This window comes from Bubalus bubalis, chromosome 12 (assembly GCF_019923935.1).
Source record: "Bubalus bubalis isolate 160015118507 breed Murrah chromosome 12, NDDB_SH_1, whole genome shotgun sequence".
In the NCBI taxonomy this organism is placed as follows: domain Eukaryota; kingdom Metazoa; phylum Chordata; class Mammalia; order Artiodactyla; family Bovidae; genus Bubalus; species Bubalus bubalis.
The window spans coordinates 59,377,176-59,390,859 of record NC_059168.1 but is presented as its reverse complement, the minus strand read 5'-3'; the positions used below and the strand labels follow the sequence as shown (position 1 = coordinate 59,390,859).

Below are 13,684 nucleotides of genomic sequence, written 5' to 3'. Positions count from 1 at the left end.
TGATGGCTTCTGTTTTGGAGCACAGGCTCTAGAGCAGTCAGGCTTTCAGTAGTTGTGGCATATGGGCTCAGTAATTGTGGCTCCCAGGGTCTAGAGCACAGGCTCAGTGGTTGTGGCACACGAGCTTAGTTGCTCTGCAACATGTTGGATCTTCCTACATCCAGGATTGAACCCTTGTCTCCTGCATTGGCAGGCGAATTCTTTACCACTGAACCACCAGGGATGCCTCAGCGTTATTTCTGATTGCAGACCTAAACCAAACATTTTCTCCTATCATTGTTTTAGCTTATTTAAAATGTTTGGCTGCATATATATTTTACTAAAAATTAAATAAAATGTAATATTTTTATTGTATTATTTAACATCAACATAGATTTTAGACATAAAGTAGAATCTGGTCCTTTAGATTTCTTCAGTTGAAATATAGCTGGGAGCAGACTTTCTCAAGGGGAAAATAGAAAATTTTAAAACCATAAAATATATTAAGTAAACAAACGTGATAAATTGTAGTGACTGTTATGGATAGAACAAGCAGAGTGCTCAGAAATGGTAGGGAGTTGATCAGGATTGCTGGAGGGGGCAGGTAATCTGGATATGTTTTAAGTTAACCTGAAACTGAGACTTGAAAGTCAGTAAGAAATTAATCATGTGGTAAGTTCTCCAGGCAAACAGAACATTATGTATAAATCTCTTGAAGAAGGATAGAGCCTATTGGCATGGTTTAGAAGCTGAATGATAATCTTTGTGGCTGTGGCTGTGGTGAAGGAGTGGCCCAAGGTGAAGTTGGACAGATACATATAAAATACCTAGGAATGTTTTCATCAGTGTAGTGCAGTAATCTAATACTTAGACATACTCAGTTGGCTCCACATATATTGTATGGATACAATGTAAAAAGGGCCATCAAAAAACAAAATGAATATTTCTGTAGGACAGAAATTGTTGTGCCCAGTTGCTCAGTTGTGTCCAACTCTGTGACGCAATGGACTATAGCCTGCCAGGCTCCTCTGGCCATGGAATTTTCCAGGCAAAAATGGAATAGAATGAAAAGCATTGAGCCTGGTAGAAACCAGGGTCTGCTGCTGCTAAGTCACTTCAGTAGTGTCCGACTCTGTGCGACCCCATAGACGGCAGCCCACCAGGCTCCCCCATTCCTGGGATTCTCCAGGCAAGAACACTGGAGTGGGTTGCCATTTCCTTCTCCAATGCATGAAAGTGAAAAGTGAAAGGGAAGTCACTCAGTCGTGTCCTACTCTTAGCGACCCCACGGACTGCAGCCTACTAGGCTCCTTCATCCATGGGATTTTCCAGGCAAGAGTACTGGAGTGGGGTGCCATTGCCTTCTCCAGGGTCTACCAGGCTCTAAGACCAAAGCAGTAGTGGTTGAGAGTTAAGTTCTTGTGGGGTAAAGGGTGACAAAAATTATGACACAGGAGCTGAGCTTGTGGCTAAAAGCAGGAAGCTTGGAATGGGGCTCTGTTGCTGTGAAAAGGCACTGAATTTGGATAGGTTAATGCTGTCAGTCTCTCCCCGGGGCTATAAGAAAGCTGCCATGATTGGAAATGCTAGAGGAACAAGAACTCGGAAGCAGGCCAAATCAGGTCTGTGATTTTTTTAAATATTGATAACATGGAGCAGGAGCCCTAATTAGTGATTTTAAGACCTGATTCTGGACTAGAGTCATGGACAGGGAAGGCAGGTAGAGGTGGTTTCAAATCTTCAGAGGGATGAAGAGAGTAATACCTATAATCAGAACATAGGGGACCTCCCTGTGGTAGTAGAGTGGTTAAGAACCCGCCTGCCAGTGCAAGGGACACGGATTTGATCTGGTCCAGGAAGATCCCACATGCCACAGACCAGTTAAATCGGGCACCATAACTATTGAGCCCTTGCCCTAGAGCCTGTGCTCTGCAACAGGAGAATCTACCACAATGAGAAGCCTGTGCATCCCAAGGAAGAATAGTCCCACTGTCTGCAATTAGAGAAAGCCCATGTGCAGTGATGAAGACCCCAGCACAGCCAAAAATAAGTAAAACTTAATAATAATCAAAACATAAATTTATTCCAGATAATAATTTTATGGAACCGACTGTCAATGACTTAGAGCATATTTAGGGTATTCAGAGAGGGAAAGGACACAAAAAATAAAGTCAGCAACGCCATTCTATAGGACAGATGTCAGAAATAATTTTTCATGATTATTATAAACAAAGAAATTACCTCTCATTAGATCTGTGAACCTGAATAACTTTTTTCCAATTTTTAAACATAAACCTTTATAAAAATACCAACCTGCCATCATTTTCCTGTGTTATCAACATAACATAGTTTTGTTTATTATATGTTTTCTCTTCAGACAGGTGGAATTTCAGAGTTCGTACTTTAAAAATTTTCATAAATTTAGAATAAAAACAGTGTGGGGCTTGAGTTAGCCAGATAAGTATTGAAAAATTGGATCAGGTTTAGTGACTACTTCCATATTCCATTTACCTAGAAAAAGTCAACATAAATTTTAAGTGCATGTATTTGTTTTGTTTTGGTTCTAGAGCAAGTCTTATTCTGTCTAATAAAAATATTGGTAAAATGTCATGAAACATGCTTTCTGATACCTCATGTTAACATTTTTTTCTTCAGTGGATTTGGCATGATAACATGCAGTTTCTTCAAGACAAAAACATTTTTGAACATACATATTTTGGGTAAGTTTGGTAGATTTTAATAAGAGATCTTTTGTTACACATTTTAAAAAAATCTTACTTCGTGAGAATTTTAACCTATAATTTTCAAATTCTAGGTTTATGTGGCAGTTGTGTAGTTGTATTCCCAGTACATTACCAGATCCTAAAGCTGTGTCTTTAATGACAGCAAAGGTAATATGTATAACCTTAGAAAATTTCTTCAAAATTGATGACTTTAAAATAATTAAATCTTTTTTGCTTAACTTTGTCTTTTCTTGCAGTTAAGCACTTCGTTTGTCCTAGAGACCTTTATTCATTCAAAAGAAAAGGTGCATATTTTATTTTTTAAACTTTTGTGCTATTTATGTCATTTATCAGATAGCTCTTAAAACCTCCAGTGACTTCTTTTTCTTTTTTAGCCCACAATGCTTCAGTGGATTGAACTGTTGACCAAGCAATTTAATAATAGTCAAGCAGCTTGTGAGGTGAGGTGAATAATTGAACAAAACAATGCATAGCTTAAGATTCACTTTCTTGTTTTCTTTTATTCTTAAGATGCTACAGCAAAATTATTTTATCTATTATAAATCATAGAGAGCCCAGTGTCAGTTATTCCTAAAATTACTTGATAGCCAAGAGAAATTTATAATTGTGTATCAGCTTCATTACACTGAGTAAATAATTGATTTTTAAGTTATTTAAAAGTTCTTGTGTTCTCCCTGTCATGTATCAGAAGGAAAAAGTATAGAAGATTTAGGACTGTACCAGATATTTCTTAACTACTTTTGCATGTTACTATAAAATAGTAAAAAATACATATCTCCCTTACCCCCTGAGGAAAATAGTAGATCCCTTACCCCCTGAGGAAAATAGGAAAATCTATCCCAGTAGATCAATTTATGTCCTATTTTATCTTTTCCAGAATTGCCTTATAAGAGTAACATATCCCTTAGGATAATATGCACACTGGTAATAATCACTCAGCCATATTGTCATCTTACTATTGTTTATCATTTTTATGGTCTTGCAAAGTGGTATGTATCTTACTAGGAATGCAAGTCTTATAAATTTCCAGAAATGGGAGACAGCAGCATAGTGTACAATGAGATTAGTTGAAGATTTTTTTCATATAAGTTTTTAGAGAGAGTTTGAGTTTTTTTCAATTGGTTTGTTTGAATTAGGATTCAAACAAGATCCTTTCCCCATTTTGCTTTTGTCTTATAAATCTTTTTTCACCTATAATACAGTTGACCTGTGGACAACAGGGTTTTGAACTGTTTGTCCTCATACGTAGATTTTTTTCAGTAGATATGTACAGTACTGTACAATCTGTGGTTGGTTAAGTCTGAGAATACAGAGGAATCTCAGATACAGAGGGTCAGCTATGGGACTTGAGTATTTGCAGATTTTTGTATATGCTGGGACTCCATACCAAAGAGCAGCTGTAGTTAACTTTTTCCCCCCCTCCGTACCACTTTGTCATTTGTTCTGCAGGATTTTCCACATGCTGGTTTTGACCAACAGCATCTTTTGTGTGTTCTTTGACATACTCCTCTATTCCCCTTCTTCATGATTTTTAAGAAACTGGTGGATGGAGAAGCTATATTAGGTCATAAATTTGTTTTGTTTTTGTTGTTTTTTAATAAAGTTGTCACTTTAGTTTTTTCACTAAGGATTTGCTTCTGGAACTCTCTCAAGGAGTTAAAATTCTCTACAGTTGTCAGCAATTATATGTATGCATTAATGAGCAGTACAGTTCAGTAAAGGAGTTAAATATGTGATTAAGAGATACCTTGAAATTAATGGGAAATTGACTAAGCTAAGTAAGTGTAAAATGTTTTTTTGTTATCAAGAGACATAAATTGGTTTTAAACAGAGGAAAAGTGAATTATACTCAGATCCTATCTTATTAATAGGAGCAAAAGATTCTACAGTGTGACATTAAAGAAGTCTAAGAGGAAAATAATATTCCACTTTGTTAAGCACTGCCAGTTGTTATCATGTGGGTTGTACACTGTAATATAAATGGCATCCATGGAATTCTGTATTGAGAAGACTTTGATTATGACTTTAGGCATTTTAGATTTTAGACTTTCTATCAGTTGAAGAATCTGTTTTGGTGAGAACTTAAAATAATTCAAATGTCAGTTAAAATTAAAATCCTTGTGTAATGTTTATCTCCAAGTATTGGTTGAATATTAAAAATCACATGATTTTCTTAATAGTGGTTTTTGGACCGCATGGCTGATGATGATTGGTGGCCAATGCAGATACTAATTAAGTGCCCTAATCAAATTGTGAGACAGGTAAGAAAAATTTTCTTTGAAAAAGTAGTAGTTTTCAAGTTGATTACTCTGAATTTGCCCATGAATATACTTTAACCCAGCATTGAAAGCATTGAAAAGATTGACCTCTTACCACAAAAGTCACTTTGCTGTTATTTTCATCAGCCTCTTGGCAAATCAGCTATCATTCCATTCAAGTGATTAAAATAATTCACATTTCCTGGTTATGGGAAGATAGCTATAACTGCCTGTTTTCTCAGTTATGCGTATTGTACTCTGGAGATCACAGGATCGATGTGTGATATGTGAATTGTACTGATATTTTTTTCAGTTCCTTAGATGCTCTAACCATGGTAGGGTACGGTAATAGCCTTGAAGTTAAATGAATAGTATATAACTTATTTCTGTGACAGATTCTGAACTATCACATGAATCAATTTATTTTTCTTAAACCAATGGAAAAATTAACAAGAAAGAAAAAACACATATATCCACTTAGGATACAAAACCAAAAATTAAATCTGAAAGATGCTACTTTAAGTTATTCTTGACATATAATTCTTATAAAACTTTTTGATGTGTAAAATTTAGTGGTTTTTAGTCCTGTTCCCAAACATGCAACTATTATCTGTCTGTAATTTTATAATACCCTGAAAAGAAATCCCATACATATGAGCAGTCACTTCCATTTTATCCTATTCCTTGTCTTCAGCCCCTGGCCACCATTCATCTACTTTCTATCTCTATGGATTTGCCTATTTTCACCATTTCACTTGAAGAAAATCACACAGTATGTGTTTTTTTGTGACTGGCATGTTGTGGCTTATATCCATAATTTATTTCTTCTTACTGCATAATAATATTCCATATATGAGATTTTGTTTCTCTGTTCAGCAGTTGATGAACATTTGTGATGTTTCCACTTCTTTGCTAGTTTGAATAACACTGCTGTGAACATTCGTGTACAGATATTTGTGTGGACATATGTTTTCAGTTGTTTTGGATATATACATAGAAGTGAATTGCTGGGTTGTATGGTCACTATGTTTGACATTTTTAGAAACTGTCAGATTTTTTATCATGACGTCTGCACCTGTTTACATTCCCAGCAGCAATCTATGAAGGTTCCAGTTTTGCTACATCTTCTTCAGCATTTGTTATCTTCTTGATTTTAGCCATCCTAATGGGTGTGAAGTAGTGTATCATGGTTTTGGTTTGTATTTCCTTTGGAAATAATGATATTGAACATCTTTTCATATGCTTATTGGCTATTTGTATATCTTATTTAGCGAATTCTTAGACTTTTTTTTTAGCTGCACTGGCTGTTCGTTGTGGCACACGGGGCTTCTCTAGTTGTGGTGTGCCGGCTCAGTATCCCGGCAGCATATGGAGTCTTAGTTCCCCAACAAGGGATTGAACCTGTGTCCCCTGCATTGGAAGATTTATTCTTACTACTGGACCACCAAGGAAGTCTCACCTCAGACCTTTTTAATTCATATTTTTTTTTAATAAACTTAAATTGTTTTCTCTTGGTCATTGAGGTTCTCATAAGCAGATACCCTTCCCCATTCCACTTTTATGAAAGAAATGGATGCCAGGTTTCTTCTGTATCTCCACTAGTGCAGAAGGTTTCATGAAGCTTTGTAGTTAGCAATCTCTACTACCAATACCTATAGTTTATTGTTGCTTTTTCCATTATAAAACTGAATATTGCTTTTCAAGCTAACTCTACCTTTTGTCTTCAGTCTGTAGTGGAGACTCCAGGAAAGCTTTAGAATGTCGAAAGATAATCTGTGAGAAAAATATAAATGAGCAACAGAATTTTTGATCATGTTCATTTTTCAGTATCTTTGTTACCTGACATGACTTGTCTCTTAGGTTGTCATATCTTTTCACTTTTAGATGTTTCAGCGTTTGTGTATCCATGTAATTCAGAGACTTAGACCTGTGCACGCTCATCTCTATCTACAGCCAGGGATGGAAGATGGGTAAGAAGTATACCTTTTGAACTGAACATTTTAAGCTTTTTGATTACCTGCTTACAAAGTATTTTTAAATATCCACACTGAAATATTTAGGTTCTCCTGTTTTAAAAAGTCTATAATAATATAAATCAAGGAGGAAAATTTTTGTTTTATTTTTGTTTAATTGCATTTTCGAAATCCTCTACAGGGAACTTTGACTTGTCTTTTTGTTTTGATTTCAGTGAGAGAGAACTAGAATCCAACTGTTTGTATTGCTATAATTGATGTATTCATAACTACAAAGATGATAAATTCAGATTTTAATATTTATCCTCCCAGAATATCTATCCCCAGACTTCATAGTTTCTCTAAGATACATAAAATTATGTTTTCAGGTCTGATGATATGGATGCTTCAGTAGAAGATATAGGTGGTCGTTCGTGTGTCACTCGATTTGTGAGAACTCTGTTATTAATTATGGAACACGGTGTGAAGCCTCACAGTAAACATCTTACAGAATATTTTGCTTTCCTTTATGAATTTGCCAAAATGGGTGAAGAAGAGGTGAGACTGTATCTTGTTTATTTTTGGTATTATATACTTATTTTTGGTATTTAAAACATAATTGTGTTTATATTTTTAAATCAATATTTTTGTTTTTAGAGCCAGTTTTTGCTCTCATTGCAAGCCATATCTACAATGGTACATTTTTACATGGGAACCAAAGGGCCTGAAAATGTAAGTACAGTTCTGCCTCATATCAGGGATATTTAGAGGCCATGGTTTCAAGTTGCACCATGGAAAGATAATAGATTTCCTTTTAAGTCCCGTCTAGCCCTGATATTAGGAGAAGGCAGTGGCAACCCACTCTAGTACTCTTGCCTGGAAAATCCCATGGATGGAGAAGCCTGGTAGGCTGGAGTCCGTGGGGTCACTAAGAGTCGGACACGACTGAGCGACTTCACTTTGACTTTTCACTTTCATGCATTGGAGAAGGAAGTGGCAACCCACTCCAGTATTCATTCTTGCCTGGAAAATCCCAGGGAGAGAGGAGCCTAGTGGGCTGCCATTTATGGGGTCACACAGAGTCGGACACGACTGAAGCGACTTAGCAGGAGTAGCAGCAGCAGCCCTGAGATTAAATGATTTTAGGAGTCTGTTTGGTTGATATTTTTAATGGATCTAGTGAGAGAAGAAACATCAAGTAATACATCTCACTGGTATGGCCCAGAATCAAAACCAATAAATGTAGCAAAATGACCACCACCTGCTTTAGTTACCTGTCAGCATATTGTGTTTTGGTGAATGTTTTTTCTGACCATATTTTTAAAGCCCTTTGCTGTACTAAATTTGTATGTCTTCCAAAAATTCAGGTAGCTAGTCTGTTCATAATATTGAAAGTATTTTATCAATTGTGTATTGTTTGTAATGACCATATTGGACTGAATGCTCTGTATGTTCTATCTTATTAAATTCTTGTTGCAACCCTAAGAGGTAAGTACTATTGTTATCTTCATTTTACAGACGGGCAACTTGAGGCATAAAGAAGTTAACTTATTTTAGATAACAGTGAGTTAGCATTTGATCCTTGATTAGACTCTTGAACAAAACTATTAGCCACTATGGGGTCATGGTTCTCCAGATATATACTGTTATTATCTAATTCCAGCCTAGGTGGTTACTTGTTCAGTATTGCATTTCAAACTTCTGATGAATATCTCTTTGACATACCTACTGTTTGGATTTTCTGAAAATTGCAAATACAGATTCCTTTATTTGTGTGACTGACATTTTTATTAAATACTTTTTTTTTCATATTAATATGAATTTTGATCCTGATTTATCTTTCAAAGAACTTACCTATAAGAAAAAGTTTTTATTAAAGAATTTATCTCTTTAGGTAAGGTAAATACTCAAAGTATTGGGAATTATTGTTCTTTACAGCTCTGCCTGTTAAATCTAAAATTGTCCTGTCATTTAGATTTTTAAAGTTAGAGTTAGGCCTTTGAATGTTATTTTTCATGATGCATGTTCCTGCCACCGTCTACCCTGCATTATTGTATAAAATAATCAAGCTATTTGCTGTCAACCTAATGTTAAAAAACGAATATATTAAAAATGAATTGTGTTTATGTTCTAGCCTCAAGTTGAAGTGTTGTCAGAGGAAGAAGGAGAAGAGGAGGAGGAGGAAGAAGATATACTCTCTCTGGCAGAAGAGAAATACAGGCCAGCTGCCCTTGAAAAAATGATAGCTTTAGTTGCTCTTTTGGTTGAACAGTCTCGCTCAGAAAGGTGAAATGTTTCAACATTCAAAATGCTTAAAGCATGTTTGGTTTTATTCTTTTTACATAATTGTTTTATCATTCTTAATTCCGTGGCTTTTGTTACTTAATTCTTTTTAAATAATAACATGATTCATCAACTCTTGTAGCATAAGTATTTCAGTCCTTTGTACCAAACTTTTACTGTGCCTCTGAGTCATGTTAGAAATATACATTGAAGAAATATACAGTAAAATATCTAGCAAAATTATATGTGCATTCATCTTTTAACCTAGCAACCCCACTTCTGGGATTCTGTTCCCAAAATACAGAAAGATGTATATTTATTGAAGCAGTGTTTATAAACAGCAAAAGACTGAAAATGTCCACAAAGATGGGACTAGTTGAAGAAACAGCATCCCCTCTATAAGAGTACTCCATTGCAGAAAGAAGAAGAATATGGAATCTGTATATTACCATGAAGAGATCTTCAGGATAGATATTACTAAGGTGAAAAAAATGAAGGTGGACAAAAGTATCTATAGAATACTATTTTTTTTTTTTTTTTAGGCCGCATGGTTTGGCTTGCAGGATCCCCGAGTCCTAACCATTGGACTGCCAAAAAATTCCCTATAGTATGCTACTTTTTAAGACAGGGGAGGCTGAGAGAGACAAAATGAGTGAAAGTGTGTGTGTGTGTGTGCGCACGCGCGTGCATGCACGTTCGTTTCTGTGTGCACGTGTGCATTTGTTTGTACGTGTGTGCATGCACAACCAAGCCTCATTATACATGGATCTCCAATTTGCAAATTTGCCTACTTAACTAAAATTTATTTGTAATCCTCAAATCAATACTTGTGAAGCTTTTATATTCATTTGTGGATTACAGAATGTACCAAAAATTTGGAGTTGATGTGACAACACACTTCCCCAGCTGAGGTCAGATGTCGTGACACTATGCCTTCTTGTTTCGGTTCTCATATTGTAAACAAACTTTTTTGCAGTATGTGCCACATTTTTCACATTTATGCTCTTTATTTGGTCATTTGGCTGTTTAAAAATGGTCCCAAGCATAGTGCCAAGTGCTATCTAGTTTGTTCCAAAGTTCAAGAATGTGCTAATGGTCAACATTAAATCAGGTGTCTTGAAACAGAAGCACACATATGACACAAGGTAACATATTGATTTATCAATGAAAATGTTATGACCCTGAGGTTCACAGGAACAAACTGTGTGTTTTCCCTGTAAGCAGTGATTCGGTGTTCACTAATTCAGTGTGTTTGCATCTCCGTATAGAACATAAGTACTGCAAATGACAAGAATTGAGGGTTTTTTTTTTTGTTTTTTTTTTTTAATTGAAGACTAAGTTTTTAAAAATATACTTTAAAAACAAGTTTACAGTGGTTGCGGGGAGGAGAAAACAGACTGGAGGGGGCAGGAATGGAAGTTTGACTTCTTTGAATGTAGTACATTGTTTTGTTTTTTAGATTTATTTTTGGAATCATGTGAATGTTTTATATGATTACAGACTTAATAAAATGCAGTCCCTAAAAATCAAAAGCAGACTGAAATAAATGAAACTAACTGTATATTGAGTTGGTGACATAAACATTGGAGAAGAATTAATTAAAGTGACTTTAGAACACATTGATTTAACTGTAATTTTTAGTGGTATGTACCTGAAAGACAAAGAAAAATTGTAAAATTATCTTAAAAGTGTTTTGCTAATTATATTGTTAGTATTAATATAACTAGAATTATTGTTCTGAAACTATGTTATCGAATAAAGTAAATAGATAATTGTTAACATCATTAGAAACCAAGATTTTCAGAAAAAGAAAAGAGGAGAAATATCAATAATATCAAAATATCATGGTATATTTTGTCTTAAGCAAACAAAAAATGTATTATGTATCTCCCATTTTCTGAAAACGTCTAGAAACTCTTTCCAACCCAAAATCAATGAGTGCCACTGGCATCTAGATATTATTTACCACTGAAAAAAATGAAGGTTCCTTAGGAAAATGGCCAGTTCCAGGTTTGGGGCAAGAAATGAATGGGAAGCCTTGAACATTTTGTCATTTTGGAAAGCAGGGAGTCTATCAAAGACTGCTGGGGTCATGTTAAAAGGTCTCAAGAGTCAACTTGAGGTATCTTTGGCCACAGACTGGACAACTTGAACATCAATAATAACAAGAAGTAACTGCAAGTGGACTAAAACATGTCATGGATGTTTACATCCATGAGTTCATAATGATACCTAAAAGCAAAATTTTAAAAATTATTGGCAACCTTTGGAGTATATTAAGAAACCAAATGATAATTTTGAAAGCATATTAATAAAGGAACAGTATCAAGTGTTTATCTTACCTGCAAGAATTATACTTCATGGCAACCAGATTGTAAATGAGACATGCTCGTCGTCATAGAGGTATTTGAGCTATAATAAATGAGCAAGTAGTGCTGGAATTGGGATACTAGTATTTTGTATCCCAACTGAAATAATGGATCTAGAAATTGATCATTGTGGGCTGAAAACATTAGAAAAAGAGGGACAACTTTTCATTGTGCCTTGTGATGAAAGTTCATAACACTGCTTACAAGGTATTCTTAATTAAAAAGTCAAAACTAGATCTGATCAAGTTTCTGGGTTTAACTACCAGTTTACAGGAAATATGGGGACAGAGGAATATGTTAAAACAACACAGTGAGGATATAATCAGCAAGATGGAAATGTGGGAAATTCTACACGACAAACCACCTACTCTTCAGCAGATTAAATTGCAAGATAAAAACAAAATCGGAGGGGAAACCAGTTGTTTAAAAGAGATTTAAAAGACATTTCAACCAATGGCAACAGAGGACTTTATTTGGATCCTGATTCAAACAGATTATAACTTTTTTTTTTTTTTAGAAACTTGAGGAAATTGTACATTGACTGGATCTTGTATGATAATAAGGAATTTTAATTAGGTGTGAATAATGGTAGTGTTACATTTCTGAAGTTTATGTTTGAGATATATATTGATTTATGGGCTCAGTGATACAATATCTGAGTTGTTTCAGAATAGTTCAAATTGATTAAGTACTAGGTACAAATGAAACAACACTGACCATGCGTTGGTAATTTGACTGTTGGGATGCTTACACTATTTTTGCGTGTGTTTGAAATTTTATTTACTAAGTTGAAGAAATATGCAGTAATTTTAAACTTGAAAGTGAAATTCTTTATTTTCTTCAAATTTTGCTTTGTTTTAAAGGTCCTCGTGTCAGAAAAGCTCTCTAAATTAAATCCATCTTAATGCATGAACATATTGAATTAATTAAATGGAAATAAAGTAGATTTGGACTTCTATATATAAATCTTGGAATTTTAAAAAATTGTCCAAAAGGTGTCTAATGAACAAGTCTAGCAGAAAGTTCAAAAATCATTTTATGATGGTGTCTTGGTATACTTGTAACTGAATCAACAATGTTGTTATGTATCATGACTCAAATGGCTCTAAATTAGTATAGAGGAAAGAAAAACTTATTTCCACTAATGTTTTCTTTCAGGCATTTGACATTGTCACAGACTGACATGGCGGCATTAACAGGAGGAAAGGTAATACCTTCTTAATATTTAGACCACTTGATAATCCCAAAAATAACAAAACAATTCTTAAATGAACAACTTTTGCTTTTGACAGGGATTTCCCTTCTTGTTTCAACATATTCGCGATGGCATCAATATAAGACAAACTTGTAATCTGATTTTCAGCCTTTGTCGATACAATAATCGACTTGCAGAACATGTAAGTACTGAGAAACAGTCAAAGTTTTTTGGTAATTTTTGGAAGAATATTCTGAAATTCTCCCCCCCCCCTTTTTTTTTGTTTTAGATTGTATCTATGCTTTTCACATCAATAGCAAAATTGACTCCTGAGGTATGTAGACATTTATTAATTCATGTTTTTCAAATTACTGTGAGCACTGACCATGCTTTCAGATGAACCTTTCTAACTGTTCTTGAGGAAAAGTTTATCAAGGCTTCCCCCATAATATAGTAACCTATTTTAAAACTTGAATAAATTGAATTACCTCTTCATGTCTTATCACAAATGTCATTTTCCCAGTTAAATTAACATATAATTCGAACATATCAGTGTGTCACCTAGGTACTAAGCTTTAAAGTTGTTTGGTTTGAAGCATATATCATATTGTACCTTGGAAGAAAGTGAACTAACTAAAATTCTGCTTAGGTGGATAAATATGTATCTTTTTAAAAATGAAAATGTTATAGCTATTTTGAGAATACATTTCAAATATTAATATGAATTCTACCTCAGCGAGCAAAAGTTGCTACAGGAAACTTTTAATCTAAACTTTTCTATAAACATGGCTGTCTCATTAACTAGAGTTTTTTTTCCCCCTAAATTGACATCCAGAAAACTATACCCGCGCAATTGACACTGTATCCTGAGCTCATCCTGCTGCTTTATGATAGTTCAGGTTCA

The 13,684-nt window shown here is 34.7% G+C and overlaps 1 protein-coding gene across 10 annotated transcripts in view; it reads left to right on the top strand.

Moving 5' to 3' along the window:
• Positions 1-13,684, top strand: part of USP34 (ubiquitin specific peptidase 34) — a 247,390-nt gene that overhangs the window by 205,138 nt on the left and 28,568 nt on the right. For all 10 annotated transcript variants that reach the window (XM_045162247.1, XM_044926026.2, XM_044926027.2 and 7 more), the window contains 12 exons: positions 2,635-2,699; positions 2,795-2,870; positions 2,960-3,007; positions 3,098-3,163; positions 4,904-4,984; positions 6,866-6,951; positions 7,323-7,491; positions 7,591-7,665; positions 9,068-9,219; positions 12,744-12,792; positions 12,878-12,982; positions 13,070-13,114. In XM_045162247.1, the coding sequence (XP_045018182.1) occupies positions 2,635-2,699; positions 2,795-2,870; positions 2,960-3,007; positions 3,098-3,163; positions 4,904-4,984; positions 6,866-6,951; positions 7,323-7,491; positions 7,591-7,665; positions 9,068-9,219; positions 12,744-12,792; positions 12,878-12,982; positions 13,070-13,114 (1,017 nt within the window). The remainder of the gene's footprint in view (positions 1-2,634; positions 2,700-2,794; positions 2,871-2,959; positions 3,008-3,097; positions 3,164-4,903; positions 4,985-6,865; positions 6,952-7,322; positions 7,492-7,590; positions 7,666-9,067; positions 9,220-12,743; positions 12,793-12,877; positions 12,983-13,069; positions 13,115-13,684) is intronic.